The sequence below is a fragment of the Oncorhynchus tshawytscha genome, linkage group LG03, assembly GCF_018296145.1.
Source record: "Oncorhynchus tshawytscha isolate Ot180627B linkage group LG03, Otsh_v2.0, whole genome shotgun sequence".
NCBI lineage: Eukaryota > Metazoa > Chordata > Actinopteri > Salmoniformes > Salmonidae > Oncorhynchus > Oncorhynchus tshawytscha.
Window position 1 is genome coordinate 47,747,197 of NC_056431.1, and position 16,703 is coordinate 47,763,899.

At 43.6% G+C, this 16,703-nt stretch overlaps 1 protein-coding gene across 1 annotated transcript in view; it reads left to right on the forward strand.

The window, feature by feature from the left end:
- LOC112237546 (activin receptor type-2A) overlaps positions 1–16,703 on the forward strand; it is a 47,028-nt gene that overhangs the window by 26,514 nt on the left and 3,811 nt on the right. The window contains exons 4-10 of the mRNA XM_024406165.2: positions 2,205–2,359; positions 12,703–12,846; positions 14,221–14,364; positions 14,665–14,810; positions 15,044–15,158; positions 15,391–15,529; positions 16,461–16,591. Coding sequence (XP_024261933.1) covers positions 2,205–2,359; positions 12,703–12,846; positions 14,221–14,364; positions 14,665–14,810; positions 15,044–15,158; positions 15,391–15,529; positions 16,461–16,591 — 974 coding nt within the window. The remainder of the gene's footprint in view (positions 1–2,204; positions 2,360–12,702; positions 12,847–14,220; positions 14,365–14,664; positions 14,811–15,043; positions 15,159–15,390; positions 15,530–16,460; positions 16,592–16,703) is intronic.

Below are 16,703 nucleotides of genomic sequence, written 5' to 3' on the forward strand. Positions count from 1 at the left end.
ATGCCTCAATGCCTGTCTGCCTGCTTTATATAGCAAGCCACGGCCACGTGACTCAATGTCTGTAGTAGCAGTGCATTTTCATGAATGGGGTGGAGTACCTAATCAACTAGCCACTGACTGTATATTAAAGCTTTGGGTGGGGAGATGGGCTCTACCACAGTACATTAGGCATGCCTTTCTCCCTCTGCTTATTCAACTAAACACGTACGTATTTGCAGCAGTGACTAACTAGATGTGGAATTCCCTGGATATTTGGAATTAAAAGCTCGGTCAGAGCCTTACTATCGTATCGAGCATAAGGATCTGCACATGCTCACAGCTGCTTTTTTTAACCTAGTAACAGGGCCTCTGGGGATGAACCATGCAGGAGTGAATAGAAAGAGGGAGAGAACGGGAGAGAGCTTGACCTTCTGACCAGAGCGGCTCCATGCCTGAGTGGCGTGTACAGTGTGGTGATCCTATTGCCCTGGGGGCGAGGTTGGGGCGTGGAGAGCAGGGAGCACGCAGCAGGCAAGAGGAGGCATGTTGGAGAGTGGGGGGCGGGGGGTTTGGGTCTGATGTATTTTTCAGCTCAAAGAGGCTAATCCGGGTTCTTATCCCACTTGCAGCTAAAGTGGAGCACTGGGCAGAGAGCTGGGAGAGGGGGAGGGGAGCAATGAGTATAGAGGGGGAGGGGCATGACAAGGGGGGGTTGTGGCAGGCAGGCAACAGCAGCATCACAAACAGTGCCCCCTCTTTAACCACGCAATGTTACTGCCTGTTGCCAGTTCAGCTGAGGTCCCCCACATAGAGCAGTAACGATACACACATACACACACTGGATGTCACGCTGGCAGGCGAGGGAAGGGGTATCCACCGCAGCAGTGAAACGAGTCTGTGTTGAGATTACTGGAGCTGCTGCTTTGGCAACGAGTCACAATCAAATCTTATCTCTCTTTCATGAAGCCCTGTAAAGGGACTGTGCCAGGATGGGTGCCTGCGAACCAAACAGGCTTTAGACAGATACACTAACTCACTCAATCACCAAGCCTGTGGCTCCACAGTTAACAGGGCTACTAGATTAAAGCTAGTTTTTACTGAATCGTTAGGGATCAAATCATCGGACTTCAGAGTATGCTCTCTGTGTTCAGGTTTCGTGTGTGTGTGTGTTTGTTTAAATATTCTTGTGAATACCGGAAGTCCTCACAAGGATAGTAAAGCAAGGATAATTCGGACAAGTGGGGACATTTTGCCGGTCCCCACGAGGAAAAATTATATTTTAGACTTAGTTTTAGGGTTACAATTAGGGTTAGACTTAAGGTTAGGGGTTACGGTTAGGAGTAAGGGTTAGGTATAGTTTTAGGGGTTTGCTGTTTGCGATTAGGTTAAGGTTAAGGTTAGGGAAAATAGGATTTTGGCTTGGAATCAATTCTTTGGTCCCCACAAGGATAGCAATACAAAACTGTGTGTGTGTGTGTGTGTGTGTGTGTGTGTGTGTGTGTGTTAGAGCTGGGCGATATGGACAAAACCCATATCAAGATAAATTGACTGAATTATCACAATGAAACGTTAAGTTTATAATGATGTACACCAAAGTTATTTTTTTTATTACATTACCCTTTTAACTACTACTATTACTTTGAATGTTGTAGTTATCAATTGTCCCATTAACAAGCACCCATATTAGCAAACGTATTTCATTTCAAACTTCGCATTTTTCTAGTAGGTTATTTATCTTAATGAACAATTTCAGCACTATGTCCACGATAAATGGTCGGTTTGGTAAGTTTATCATCCCAGCTCTAGTGTGTGTGTGTGTGTGTGTGTGATTTTGTGCGCGCATGTGTGTGTGACTGAGAGCGAGATATCCTCTTGATTTAACCGTCACACTCATTGACACTAAGCCCGGATAGATTTGGCTGATTCCCAGCCCCAGAGAGACCCAGCTAGAAATGCATTTTATAAAAATGACATCAGCCAGCTAGAGTTGAGCCCATATCAGCCCTACATTATGAACACGGAGACCGCAACACATAACCCATTTCGTTTTTCACATTCTTGGTAAAGTTATTAACAAAATGCTCTTTCAGCACTCCTTGATTTTGAGTACATCCTACAATAGTCCTTTTGTCCAGGCGTAATCTAGATTGATCTCATTTTACTCTCTCTGTCTTTCTTTCACTTTCTTTCCCACTCCCTACCTCGCTCTCCCCTTCCCTCCATAGCAACGTCGAACCCGGTTACGCCGAAGCCTCCTCTCTTTACCACCCTGATGTACTCGTTGGTGCCCATCATAGGCATCACTGCAATCATCCTCTTCTCCTTCTGGATGTACCGCAATCACAAATTGGCATACCCGCCAGTCCTGGTGCCCACACAGGTAAAAAAATACACAGCACTAATGTACAAAACCCTCTTTAGTTGCAAAAACAGTTGTAGCTAGCTATGCAATGACTATTTGATAGACTAGCTACTGTATATCAATGAGAGTTGTTCTCATTTGAGTTCGCCTGTAGCTAGCATTTGATCTATGTTGGCTGGATGGAGGAAGCAAGGTATTCCAAGTGTCCACAGATACACCACTGTAGACGCAACACCTCTTTGTTTTGACTGTGGCCCGCTTTGTTGATAAACTTTTTCTCCATCATGACTAAAGTCTGTGAGGGCAGTACTATGACTTTCAAATCATCTGTATGACACAGATCAGTTGCTATGAGTTGTATTTGTACTTGAGCTTGTGCTGTTGGTAGCCTGAGAGTCTGTATTTGGCAACTGCGCTCATGTTCTCTTTTTTTTTCCCCCTCCATCCCTTTTTTGGAAAATTTTCAGAGAAATTACACCTTTTCAGGAAATGTAGTTCCCTTGCTTTGATGGGACAGAGCGTTTACGTAATCTATCTGCCATTGACACACACACACACACACACACACACACACACACACACACACACACACACAATGCTCACAAAGTAGCATGTGAAATCTCCATGAAAGCCTGGCTGTGCCAAAGCTAAGGCTCCGAATACTTGGCAGTTTGGCAGAAATGTTAGTACATGACGCACTCAAAGAAGTGAATTCTAATAACATAAGTCTATTATAACGTCTTCCATTGCCTCAATTAGCATCCAAAATCAGTGAACACAATGATTTCTGAAAAAAGAATGATGCTCTTTCTTTACAGTATAGTACCTCTACCTTCTTGGGTGTGATAGGGATGCATAAAAGTATGGACACCTTTCACACATGGTCAGCTTTTTGGCATCAAGCCAGTGAAGCCATTCAAGTAGGCCACTGTATTCTGCTCATGTTGGAGTTCAGTGGGGGCTGTGAAGTGGATGTGAGAAACCATGCTGTTTTTTTATGTTCTGCTATCATCTTTATTTACCCAGCAGTGTTGTGGCTGGCTGTATTCGATGTGTCCTTTCAGATTTGACTGAGGCTGTGCCACAGCTGCAACAGCAACAGGCTCAAGTTAAAGGACAACCCTGCCACTTTTAACACGTGGGTTGTTATTATGATGCATTTAGTGATGTCCTGTACAGTTTTAGTGTAATTTTATGTTTTCATGACTGTTTAGTGATTAGCAAAACAGGAAATTGCTTCTCTGTTACGTTTTCAAGTAGGAGCTGACTAATACAAGAAGTCATGGACAGTCATTTTCAGTGATATATGTAACCCGTCTGTAGTTTTCTGATCATACTGGAACTCCCTGCTCTATGTTGCTCTGGTTGTCTGTCTAATAACATCTGTAAATATTTTTAAATAGATGGTCAAGAACCTATAGAATGATACTCTACATATACAAAAGTATGTGGACACCCCTTCGAATTAGTGGATTCGGCTATTTCAGCCACACCTGTTGCTGCCAGTTGTATAAAATCGAGCACACCGCCATGCAATCTCAATAGACAAACATTGGCAGTACAGGGCCTTGCTGAAGAGCTCAGTGAGACTTTCAACGTGGCACTGTCATAGGATGTTCTACACCTGCATTGCTTGCTGTTTGGGGTTTTAGGCTGGGTTTCTGTACAGCACTTTGAGATATCAGCTGATGTACGAAGGGCTATATAAATACATTTGATTTGATTTGATGTCAATTTCTGCCCTGCTCGAGCTGCCCCGATCAACTGAAAGTGTTGTTATTGTGAAGTGGAAACGTCTAGGAGCAACAACGACTCAGCAGCAAAGTGGTAGGCCTCACAAGTTCACAGAATGGGACTGGTGAGTGCTGAAGCGCATAGTGCATACAAATCGTGTGTCCTCGGTTGCCACACTCACTGTCGAGTTCCAAACTGCCTCTGGAGGCAACGTCAGCACAAGAACTGTTCGTCGGGAGCTTAATGAAATGGGTTTCCATGGCCGAGCAGCCTAAGATCACCATGCGCAATGCCAAGCGTCGGCTGGATTGGTGTAAAGCTCACCGCCATTGGACTCTGAAGCAGTAGAAACGCGTTTGCTGGAGTAATGAATTACACTTCACTATCTGGCAGGCCGACGGACAAATCTGGGTTTGGTGGATGCCAGGAGAACGCTACCTGCCCCAATGCATAGTGCCCACTGTAAAGTTTGGGGAAGGTCATTTCCTGTTTCAGCATGCCAATTCCCCCGTGCACAAGCGAGGTCCATGCAGAAATGGTTTGTCGAGATCAATGTCGAAGAACTTTACTGGCCTGCACAGAGCCCAGTGAACACAAGGATAATGCTTTTTCTTTACAGTATAGTAACATACCAATCGCCCAACATCAGCGCCTGACCTCACTAATGCTCGTGGCTGAATGGAAGCAAGTCCCCGCAGCAATATTCCAGCATCTAGTGGAAAACCTTCCCAGAAGAGTGGAGGCTGTTATTGCAGCAGAGGAGGGACCAACTCCATATTAATGCTCATGATTTTGGAATTAAATGTTTGACAAGCAGGTGTCCACATACTTTGGGTCATGTAGTGTATTTATAGTCAGCCTATTCCAATATTTTTTTGTTGTTCAAGACTCAAACTCCCATGATTCCATTCTACAAAACTATTCCCACAATCACCGACTGAAGTTGCAGCTCCAGCAGCCATTGTGCCCTTTCCAAATTTGTTCTAATTGAATTACTTGTAAACGTCATACTTTTTATTAGTTCCAATAGGGCTCCAGTGTTGGATGGTAGCTTGGTCACTGAGGCTGTATTTGTCTGTTAGCGTAGAAAACACTTTAGCTACCTAGCTTTGCTGCACTCCTGAGTGGTGCAGTGGTCTAAGGCACTGCATCTCAGTGCTAGAGGTGTCATTACAGACCCTGGTTCGATTCCAGGCTGTATCACAACCAGCCGTGATAGGTCAGCGCACAATTGGCCCAGTGTCGTTAGGGTTTGGCCGTCATTGTAAACAATAATTTGTTCTTACCTGACTTTCCTAGTTAAATAAAGGTAAAATAAAAAAGCACCAAATATACAGGCTGAGAGATACTAGGATTCTGTAATGATTTGCCTGTAAAATACAAAGTAAATGTTGTGTTTTTTTTAACAGATTACGATTAATCTGTTATTTTGGATGCAGCAGTCAGGCTAGTTTGCATTCTAACTAGTTGAAGTTACTCTGTGTTATGGTTAGCGTAGCTAGCTAGTCAGAATCAACATACAATTATATTGCAGTTTTTTGGTGACAATGACATGGGCATATATTCAGCACGACATTTATGCATGCATTATAATATATTTTCAACCCAAAAGTAATGTGAAATGTACTTATAATTTATGACATAAGCAATATATTTAGACTAAGCTTTCTTCTGGGCTTGATAGCCAGCTAGCTAAGTGGCTGACTAAGCTGAGCATTGCTTCATGGGTGACAAAATGCACCCTGGGAATCGTAGTATGCTGTAGACAAGGGCAGTACAGAAGCTTCAAAATAAAAAAAAATAGGAATCGTGCAGTATGACTAACAAAAACTATAAAACATCAAAATGGGCATTAAATAGTAATGCATATATAGTATACTAACAGCATAATAACTGGTTATGAAGTAGCAGAGTTGTCCTTTACAGTTATGGCCATTTCCGTAAGTCAGAGGTCACATTGACACCTTCTGAGGTTCCTGGGGCGAGGGGCCCTCAACCTCTCTTTACAATGAGCCCGACTTCTCTGACAATGGAGCATCAGGGCTGCTTTTAGAACCAATGTTCAGTCCACTTCATGGGTTTTTATAATAGTCAGAAGACACAGATGGACATGCTGTACATGAGATACTATCTATCTTGGTATGAGTGTATCTGCAATTCTGATAGAAGAAAGGCTGGTTAGGCCTCCCTATGATGTGTGGTTCTTTCTCAGTATGGCCTGGCCGTTCTATGCAAGTACAGTACCTGATAATCATTGGGGTTTAAAGTGTGTGTGTGTGTGTGGTCCTCGCCCACTCATCATCACCCGCACCACAGCACAGAACACTGAGTACAGGAAAGCGTTCGCTCGTTCGGAGAGGAGAGGGGGAGGGTTGGATTAATAATGCATGCTCTCGCTCTCTTTTCTTTCCTCCCTCACTCTCTCCCTCTGCCCGCTCACTCCACTCTCTTCATCTCTTCACCCCCCCCCCCGGTTATAAAAAGGCTTGCTGCACGCAGGTCAATGAGACATGCCTGAATTTGATCAATAACAAGCCATGTTTTTGTTAATGCTGGCTTCCCACACCCATACTGCAGCTCTCTTGCTCTGCTGTTATCTACTGGACCATCTACACCAAGAAGGAGTCATATATATATATATATATATATATATATATAGCTGCACATGAAGTGCTTTTCATGCCATGCATTCTTCCCAAACAAGTTGAGCTATGCATTTACACTATGCATGCTGGTACATTACCATATATCACATCGATTGCACAGCAGCGACAAAGGAGAACCACGGTAAAGATTAACACTAAATCTCTGCATTGCGTGCACTATCAACTAGCTGAATGCTCACACACACAGTCTTGTTTAACTAACTTTGCGGGGACACAATTTATAACCATTCTAAATTCTATTTTCCCTATCCCTAACCCAAACCTCAAAACCATTCCTTAACCCTAAACCTAACTCTAACCCTAAAACTAACCATAACTCCTGTTGTGTCTGGACTATCATTAAATGTGAAGACTGTATATTATCAAATCAATTATCTAGGTTGAATTATTACGCGATTAATGTGTGAAAGTGACATATTTCAAAAAAATATTTTGGAATTTACCACCCTGCCTTTTCAGTGGAATGTTGTTGAGGGGTTCCGCTAGCAGAACGCCTGCCCTGGAAAGGTTAAACTAATCATGTAAATATTAACTAGGAAGTCGGGTCACCACGGGAAAATGTTTAGCATTAGAGTTATAATTTCCCGAAATATAATTCTTCAGATATTTTAATATCTTATCAATTAGTCTTCCATTAATGATTATTAATTGCCTCATCAATTCTCATTACTGAACGTCACAAACCCTTGGATATCTGCATGAACCCTAGTTAAAATGAATCAAAGATATACAAATTGGCTTAATTATTTATTTAATAACTAAATAATCACACAGAATTACATAACAAGAAAACAGTAGATATTGGTTACTAACAATGATAGAAAAGACCCTAGTGGGCTAAGCCGATATGACGGCTTGGTAGACAAAGGAAAGGGGTGGGGACTGAGAAAGAGTGGGAAAGACAAGATGGATTCACTACACATAGTGGATAATTATAGTCATTGAAATGGTAATCCTTTGCACATAAACGGCCGCTCATTCGAGAATAATTGCAATGTATATATTTTCTTCCGTATGCCGTTGTTGTCTCTCCGTTGAAAACACTCGATCATCCTGTAGAGTTCATCAGAGTCTCTGGTTAACTTTCTCAGAAGTCACAATGTATTTCGTGGTTATAGGTGGTTAGAATGGAAACTTCAGCTTCGGCGGTTGTCGGTATTCTCGTTCTAGACTTCTAGCTGCAGACTAGTAATTATACGTCTAAGATTTGCTCTTATTCTGTAGTGATCGATAGTCTATGAGTTTAACCGTTTTCAGCCGTGTAGCCAAAACTACAGCTGTATGGTTTCTGTGGCCTATAGAATTGTAGCCATTCCAATGTGGGGACTCCTGTCCCGGCGTTCTCTGACTTGTTCTTTGGTAGAGTTGTTGTTTAAACCATTTCACACACCAACGTCACCCGGCATGTTTTGGTCTGGTGTGAATTTCGTCAGGAGTGGAATTTATACACTTCAGAGAAAAGGGCGGTCCATGATGCCGACTTAATGTCTATACTCACGTGGGTGTGGTTACTGACTTGGTTAACTTTGTATGAAAACCCATATTTTCTCATTTAGAAGGTTAACATCACATCTTTTCACAAATACTTTCACGTTGATTCACATACGTTTCACAATATTTAGATGTAAACCTGACAATGGGGAAATGTTACCTTTAAGAGATACAGTTGTGTGTTTCCCGTCCTTCATGAGAACACCAAATTAAACACTCGTCATGACTGTCCCTTAAGTGTCCACGGACCATTCCCACATTCTCAAAAAGTAGAAATATTGTTTAATTCCCCCACTTTGGTGATTAGGAGTTTTGAACTAAGAGAAGCTCTTTGTTCTGGTAGACTCTCCCTCAATACTGCATGGCAGTTTCTACCAGGTATTTATGACCTGTCGTAAAGTCATAAAACTGTGGAGAGAGAGGGGGGCCTATGATCCTCCCCCCTGGGCAAGTCATGACACTCCTAAACCTAATTCTAACACAAATTATACCCCCTAAAAAATAACATTTGTCCTTGTGGGACTAACAAAATGTCCCCAGTTGATCACATTTTTGTTTGTTTACTATTCTTGTGGGGACACACACTGATTGGTCACTCCTTTGGTTTGCTGTTTGGCCAGGGCTCAACCTCCATTCCCGGAGTGCAATGTGATCCGAGAGGAAAAGAGCGGGATAAGAGAGGAGAGGAATGCTTGTTCATTATTCATCAGCCTTCTAAAGGCACCCTCTGAGTAAGCATGTCCTTCAGCGGAGAAGGAGAGGAGAGAGGGCGCTAGGGCTTTTAACCCTACTTAATGTCCTTCCAACACTTGCTTTCTCTCCACTACCAAGGTCTCACTGAAGTGACAGACAGACAAATCAAGCAGAGTGCACCTGTCTTGTCATATTTCGCTTACTGCCACCTGGGACCTTTTAAGTCCTTGGTCAGCTTTATTTCACAGGCGTTACCATTGCTTGGAATTTTATTTTATACTCTTATTTATACTCTAGTCTTGACTCTCTGACATTCTCATGGGCTTTATGTCTTGTGCAGGCTCTTACGTGCTTGCACACACATACACATGCATCACTTGCTCGCTCACACACTTACTGAGTCACACACACTCACTCGAATTCATTTACATGCTACAGTAGCATTTAGATGCAGCAGTGCTGCCAGGGGTGTGTGTTTGTGCACATTTGCGTGCGCATGCTCGTGTGCTTGTGAGCACAGTGTGTGCTCGCTTGGCGGTGTGTCAGGGGAGGGAAGGGACCAGAAGCGTAATCACACTCTCTAACAGCCATTGCGAATTCTGGGGGAATTGTTGGCAGCCACTGAAATGCTTACCGTCAACTTGTCATTTTTATAGCATCCTGGGGCTGAACACTCTGTCATATGCACACATAGCTGGGCTTGAAAACCTGGAGTTAGCAGTAGCCTATCTCCTCACACACACGCTAAACATAGTGCCATTGTGACACACACCATTAGTATGTATGATTTACCCCGTGAGTACTGTTACTCACTCACTTCACCCCTATTGCCTTAGCCGTGAGTACTGTTACTTACTCACTTCACCCCTATTGCCTTAGCCGTGAGTACTGCCACTCACTCACTTCACCCCTATTGCCTTAGCCGTGAGTACTGTTACTCACTCACTTCACCCCTATTGCCTTAGCCGTGAGTACTGTTACTCACTCACTTCACCCCTATTGCCTTAGCCGTGAGTACTGTTACTCACTCACTTCACCCCTATTGCCTTAGCCGTGAGTACTGTTAGTCACTCACTTCACCCCTATTGCCTTTAGCCAGTTGTGTGTGAATGGTGTAGGAATGAATTGGCTGGCGCTTCAATATGATGGTTTTGTAACGGGGTGTAAAGTAAAGAGAAATAGAAAGCTTTCTCAGGCAGACAGGAGGCCTAATGGACTCTCAGACGCTGTCGTGACTTGAAAACTTGGCTGCAGGTGAGCAGTGGAACTCACGGTTGACTGGTTACTCATTCCAGATGTTGCTTTGTAAAAATGTCCCACTCCTGTTGTTCGCCTCCACAGCTTCCAGTGAACTGAATTGAGGTCAGTTGAAGGCATGGTTGACTCCCAGGACAAACCATGGTGTCCCTGATCCTAGGTCAGGTCATAACAAGGAGAGGAGTGGTGTTATATCCTTGGTCCATAGGTCATCAGCTCAATTGTCATTTATTTTGCCACTCTCTGTGCATCCATGTCTCTCATGCTGGAAATGTTGTTTTCTTTCCTTAACTAGCACGCCTTTCATATTATGATAGAGGTAAGAGAAGTCTCTCTCATTCAGCAATTGGCTACAATCTGTTCACTGAGGACTGTTTATTGGTTGGATTTGTTTTTGCATCTCTTATGAATATGATTTATCATATCCCTCAAGCCTGAGCCTGCCACCTCCTCAAATACACTATCCATTTCTATTTCAGTTGTAACGGCGCACTGTATTTTACTTTCCTTAATGGTGTTTTATAGTGCACGGATATATGTTAAATCCACTGTCCTGCTTGGGATTCTGCAGCAGAGTCGAAGTGCATGGACCGATGCCTCAGTGGTTGGAACGCAAGAGACCGAGCATGCTATGAATGCAGCCAAAGAACGTGATGGTGAATTAATTGATATGGTGGCTAATATCAATGTGGGGTGGAAGGGAGAGGTGGGAGAATGGTGGCTAAGAACACATAAAACATAAAATCACCAAAATAACCATTTTGAACAGAAGCAAACCACCACCTGCTGGTATGCTTTATAACTAAGTCAGTACAAGGATAACCATTATCAATATCTTGTAAACAACAGTATTGATTTGCCTGTTGAAGACAAAAGAATGACTCATAAAGATGATAAATGTTAGCCTCTCCGCCCTGTCCCAGCCTACAGGGACAACTGGACCATAAAATGGCATTGTTTTCATTTTTAGCAGTGCCTGTGCAATGATTGACACTTGAGAGAATGGAAATGTAAACATGACCTTGAACATTGTGAACGCAGCTGGAGGTGCAGGGTGTAGCTGGATTTAGGCCTGAGCTGCATGCTTTAGGCCAAGCCTATACATCCTGCCATATATGTTTCCCTCTTTCACTTGGTGTCCCTCCTTCCTGTTCCACCTTTTGCTGTCATTAATCAGTGTATTCTTTGTTCCCTTCCCGTTGTGGCTGTACACATACAGTAGCAATGTGCATGCAGGCCATTATGTGTACACCCCATGGGGAAAGAACCATTCTGTATAGATATAGAGGTTCACTGCTTTCCTTGCTGTTCAACTCAACCATTAGAGGACAAATAAGGAACACAATATTATTATGTGACCTGCAGGCTGTAGATATTGTGGTCCTTCAGGTCTGTGAGTGAGTTAGGTAGCAGCAGAGATGTTCTGCTTTGATAAGAGGCCCAGAAACTCACCACCCCACACAGACAGTTTACACGGGAAACAGACCATCGCTTCTGCTGACAAATGTTTTTTAGCTGATGGAAAAGGTCACCATAGGCCTATTTCCTGGTCAGAATCATTCACACACACAGCCATATGACCACCCCACCTACACCTCCGGACATAAACCCATAGGTTCAACATACAATAGTCTGTAGTCCTACACCACATTCTGTAGACACATAAAGGTCATGCTCAGTCAGTATTGCGACCAGAACACCCCGGTCTGTCATCAACATCATATGCCTGCCTTTGTAGTTCTCTTCCTTGATGGAATCAAGGTAAAGGTCTCTCTTTAGTACTGTCTGGAGCTATGAAGGATATGTCTATAAAACATGATCTATGGGTAGCACAGACCAGAGCTGTATAGACATGAAAGGCCCAGACTAGTCCATCTGAACTCCTAGTTCCAGATCAGGAACTGTAGTCCCATTACTTTACCTCAAACTAGAAAATCAACCCACCTCTGTTATCTTTCAAAGGGGCTATTGACGCACCTGGACTGGTAGATCCTTTTTTACACTACTGAGCCAAACCGAGCCAGAAAGAACAATGTGAAAAGAAAATAGCCTAGCCAGCACGGTACGGTTTGACCCGGGCCTTTAGTATGAATCAGGTACTAGATTCCTTGCAGACCAGGACTGTGCATCCCTGTTGAATAATTACGTGCTGCAGTAGTCAGTCAGTCAGAGTAGTCCGTCCCCTGCTACTTTACATTAAGTAGGTCAGGCCTCATCCAGTAGTCCAGAGAGGAGACAGAGGTTGGTGATTAAGTTTAACAAGCTCACCACTTCCCTAGCCCCCATAAGCCCCTTCTGTCAAAGCTTCATAGCGCCCAGCCCAGCAGCTGCTCTAAAGTTTCCCTTTTCTTTGACTTGAGGTTATGGCCCAACCATTGACGCTGCTACACTGCAGCCATTTTGTATCTTACTTCTTTAGTCACTGTAGTTTGCCGATATGCAAAGCGTTGCACTTGATGCTTGGCCTCTGTGTAATCAACAGTGAGGTTGATGTGTCTTTTTCTCTCCTCTCCTTTGTAGGACCCAGGGCCCATGCCCCCTTCCCCCATCCTGGGTCAGAAGCCATTGCAGTTGATTGAGATCAAAGCCAGGGGGCGCTTCGGCTGCGTGTGGAAGGCTCAGCTACTCAATGATTATGTGGCTGTCAAAATCTTCCCCATTCAGGTACAGTACTGTTAGCCACTAACTAACCACCTGCAGCAGAATGCAGGGCTAGGGGAGGGTGGCTTTCCCTGCTTCTTTGGGAGAGAGAGGAGAGCGTCGTCCGCCTTAAAGTTCCAGGCCCTTACTAATCCTCCTGGGCTGACCAGCCCTTTAGCTTAGAGGCCAATCACTAAACCCACAGTGGCCTCGATTGACCACTAAGCACTAACTAACATAATGACAGAACATGCATACAGTAAGGTCCATAATTATTAATACAATTGCTCAGAGAAAAATATTTAGTTGAACAAGTATTGCAAAAAATATATATATTTTAAATGACAGGTCAAAAGAGCTCTATTTTCATCATCCATAGCACCAGTTCCAATCCAAGTGCCAATGCCATTTAGCAAACTCCAGGCGGTACTATGGTCAGATGACTTGAAAATAGAGTTCTTTGACCACACGCACCAGTGGTAGGTTTGGTGTCGAAAAACAGATGCATATGCAGAAAAGAACCTCATACCTACTGTAAAATATGGTGGTGGATCTTTGATGTTATGGGGCTACTTCCACTGGTCCAGGAGACATTGTTAAGGTCAACGGCATCATGAACTTTACCAAGTACCAGAACATTTTAGACCTGGTTACCTCTGCCAGGAGACTGAAACTTGGCTGCAAGTGGATCTTCAAGTCTCTGGACTTGAACCCCATTGAAACCCTGTGGTTTGAATTGAAGAGGGTCGTCCATAAGTGCAGACAAAGGATATCAAGGATCTTAAGATTCTGTATGGAGGAATGGTCTAAGATCACCCCAATGTGTTCTCCAATCTCATAAAACATTTTAGAAAAAGCCTCAGTATTGTTATCCTCACAATGTGAGGCTGCTGGATAATTGAAAAACAGGGGTGCCAATCATGTTGACCCCTATCTGTTTTAGATAGATCGTTTTTTAAATTACTTTTTAAACAAAATCTCTTTCTCTTAGCAATTGTATTAGGATAAAATGATATAATTTTCAAAAATAATTGAGCATATAATATAGCTCGATATTTGAATTATTTATTTATACTGTCTTTTTTGGAAAGAAGTGGAGGGCACTGAACCAACTTGAGTCGAGGTGTAACTAAAAAATGCAATCATGATTGAAAAGGAAATGTCGCAGCGCCCGCTCGTCTTTTTTGCTCACCTTTATCAAGGGGACCAATAATTTTCGACCTGACTGTATATTATACTGTTTTAACCAGTTAAATAAATGTTTTTTTGGCGTCTTTTGACAATTTGTTTACCCTACCAAATACTTTGCAATCTAATAATAGGGGGTAAGTCCAATACTCACTAGTTGTTATACATTTCACTTTGTAGTGAATCTGTGGCCTTGTTTGTCATCCTCAGGACAAGCAGTCATGGCACAATGAGTATGAAATCTACAACCTGAGCGGGATGAGGCATGAGAACCTTCTCCACTTCCTCGGAGCAGAGAAGAGGGGCACCAACATGGACATAGAGCTGTGGCTGATCACAGCCTACCACGAGAAGGTACAGCCCCCCCTGCTGGCCTAAGGACCACAGCACAAACACAAAGCACATTCAGCTGAACTCATTCAACATTCTCATGCTAGAATTTAACAATTATCCCAATAAACATGAAGAAAATTGTTTCTTCCTAATTTTCAGAGAATACTTGAATGATTTTTTATCTATGTTGAATAAACATGCCCTCTAGTGGTTAGAAGTAGAACAATCAGCTGGCATTATGTCAGACTGTTGTGGCATGTTGAAGATGAGGCACATTGCTAGGTGCTGTTATATTAACTGGCTGTATGCCTCCATTTCCAGGGCTCGTTGACAGACTATCTGAAGGCCAACGTGTTGTCATGGAACGAGCTGTGTCACATAGCCCAGACCATGTCCCGAGGCCTGGCTTACCTCCATGAAGACATTCCTGGTCTGAAGGATGGACACAAGCCTGCCATCGCCCACAGGTCAGCTCCCTGCTCTTCTATCTTCCCCAGTCACCTATCCTATCTATCCTCTATGTTCTTGTCTTCCAATAAACCTATTATATTATATTTGATTCTATCCACGTCCTTCCTCCACAAACAAAATATCTCTGCTTCCAGATATTATATAATATTATTGTAAGTGATGGGTAACTTTCCTCTCCCATGCTGTCTGTTGTCTCATTGGTGTGTTTCTGTTCTTCTGTGAGCCACAGGGACATCAAGAGTAAGAATATCCTTCTGAAGTCCAACCTGACGGCCTGCATCGCTGACTTTGGTCTGGCCCAGAGGTTTGAGGCTGGGAAATCAGCTGGGGACACGCACGGACAGGTGAGTGATGGGATGTAGGTTGTGGAGAGACTGTCTGATAGGTTCCATGATGTCAAAATGACTGGATCATTCTACATCATAGAATCCACTTGTGAATAGTTGTGCTTTGTATTGCCTGATGCCAAAATAGACACCGTATTCCACAATTGACTGTAAACTGTCCAAAACAAGCATGACCATTGATTTATATTGATATCGAACAAATCAGTGTGTGTTTGTCTATCATTTCCAGGTGGGCACCCGGAGGTACATGGCCCCTGAGGTCCTGGAGGGGGCGATCAATTTCCAGCGGGACTCATTCCTGAGGATAGACATGTATGCTCTGGGACTGGTGCTGTGGGAGCTGGCCGCACGCTGCAAGGCTGCCGATGGTAAGAGCACACTCCCTTGAAGGACCATACATTAGGGGTGACCAATCCTTCTCCTGGAGAGCACGATTCTCTTCCAACCCTACTCTCAGGCGAGCTACCCTACCGCAGGATTTAGTTCTAACTTTACTCGGCACCTTGATTAGCTGAATCAGGTGTGCAAGTGTAGGGCTGGAGCAGAAGCCTGTATACCCAGGAGCTCTCCAGGAGGATTGTCCTTTAATGCCATAGTACTGCCATAGTCCTGGTCAAGGGCCACCACTGTCTAAGCAGGGGCCAGTCGGTTGTTATGGATTTTGTCTGTATGGCTCCATGGAGCAGTAGTGACCTGGCCTAGCCTGGGTAGTTGTGTCGGTGGTCAGCATGTGGAACACTCTGTGGTTATCACTGGAGGTCAACTTGGAGTTAGAGCTTGGTCAGAGCAACTCACCGGCTCGGAGGGAGACCTCCACTGGTCAAGAGCTGTTATAGACTGGGTGGTTCGAGCCCTGAATGCTGATTGGCTGACAGCCAAGTTATATCAGACCGTATACCATGGGTATGACAAAACATGTATTTTTACTGCTGTAATTACGTTAGTAACCAGTTTATAATAGCAATAAGGCACCTTGAGGATTTGTGGTATATGGCCAATATACCATGGCTAAGGGCTGTATCCAGGCACTCTGCGTTGCATCGTGCATAAGAACAGCCCTTAGCCATGGTATATTGGCCATATACCACATCCCCTCGTGCCTTATTGCTTAATTAGACCACAGAAAGCATCAGCTCTGAATTCCTTATGAGAAACTCAGAGCACTGATTGAGTTGACCACTGATTTATGTTCTTTATTAGCTCAAAGAAACTATTGTTATATTGATTGCATTTTGTTTTGTGAATGGGTCACTGTGGTGTTGAGATGTGTGTGTAACATTGTGCTGTGTGTATGTTCAGGCCCAGTGGATGAGTACATGCTGCCGTTTGAGGAGGAGATTGGCCAGCACCCATCCCTGGAGGACATGCAGGACGTAGTGGTCCACAAAAAGCTGAGGCCCACGCTCAGGGAGTGCTGGCAGAAACACGCAGTGAGTAGATCATATACTCCATGTATCTTAATCTATAATGTGACTGAATGGGCAGTACAGTGACTACCACAAACTATCAAAACCCATCATCATGGAACAGTAAGGACATAGA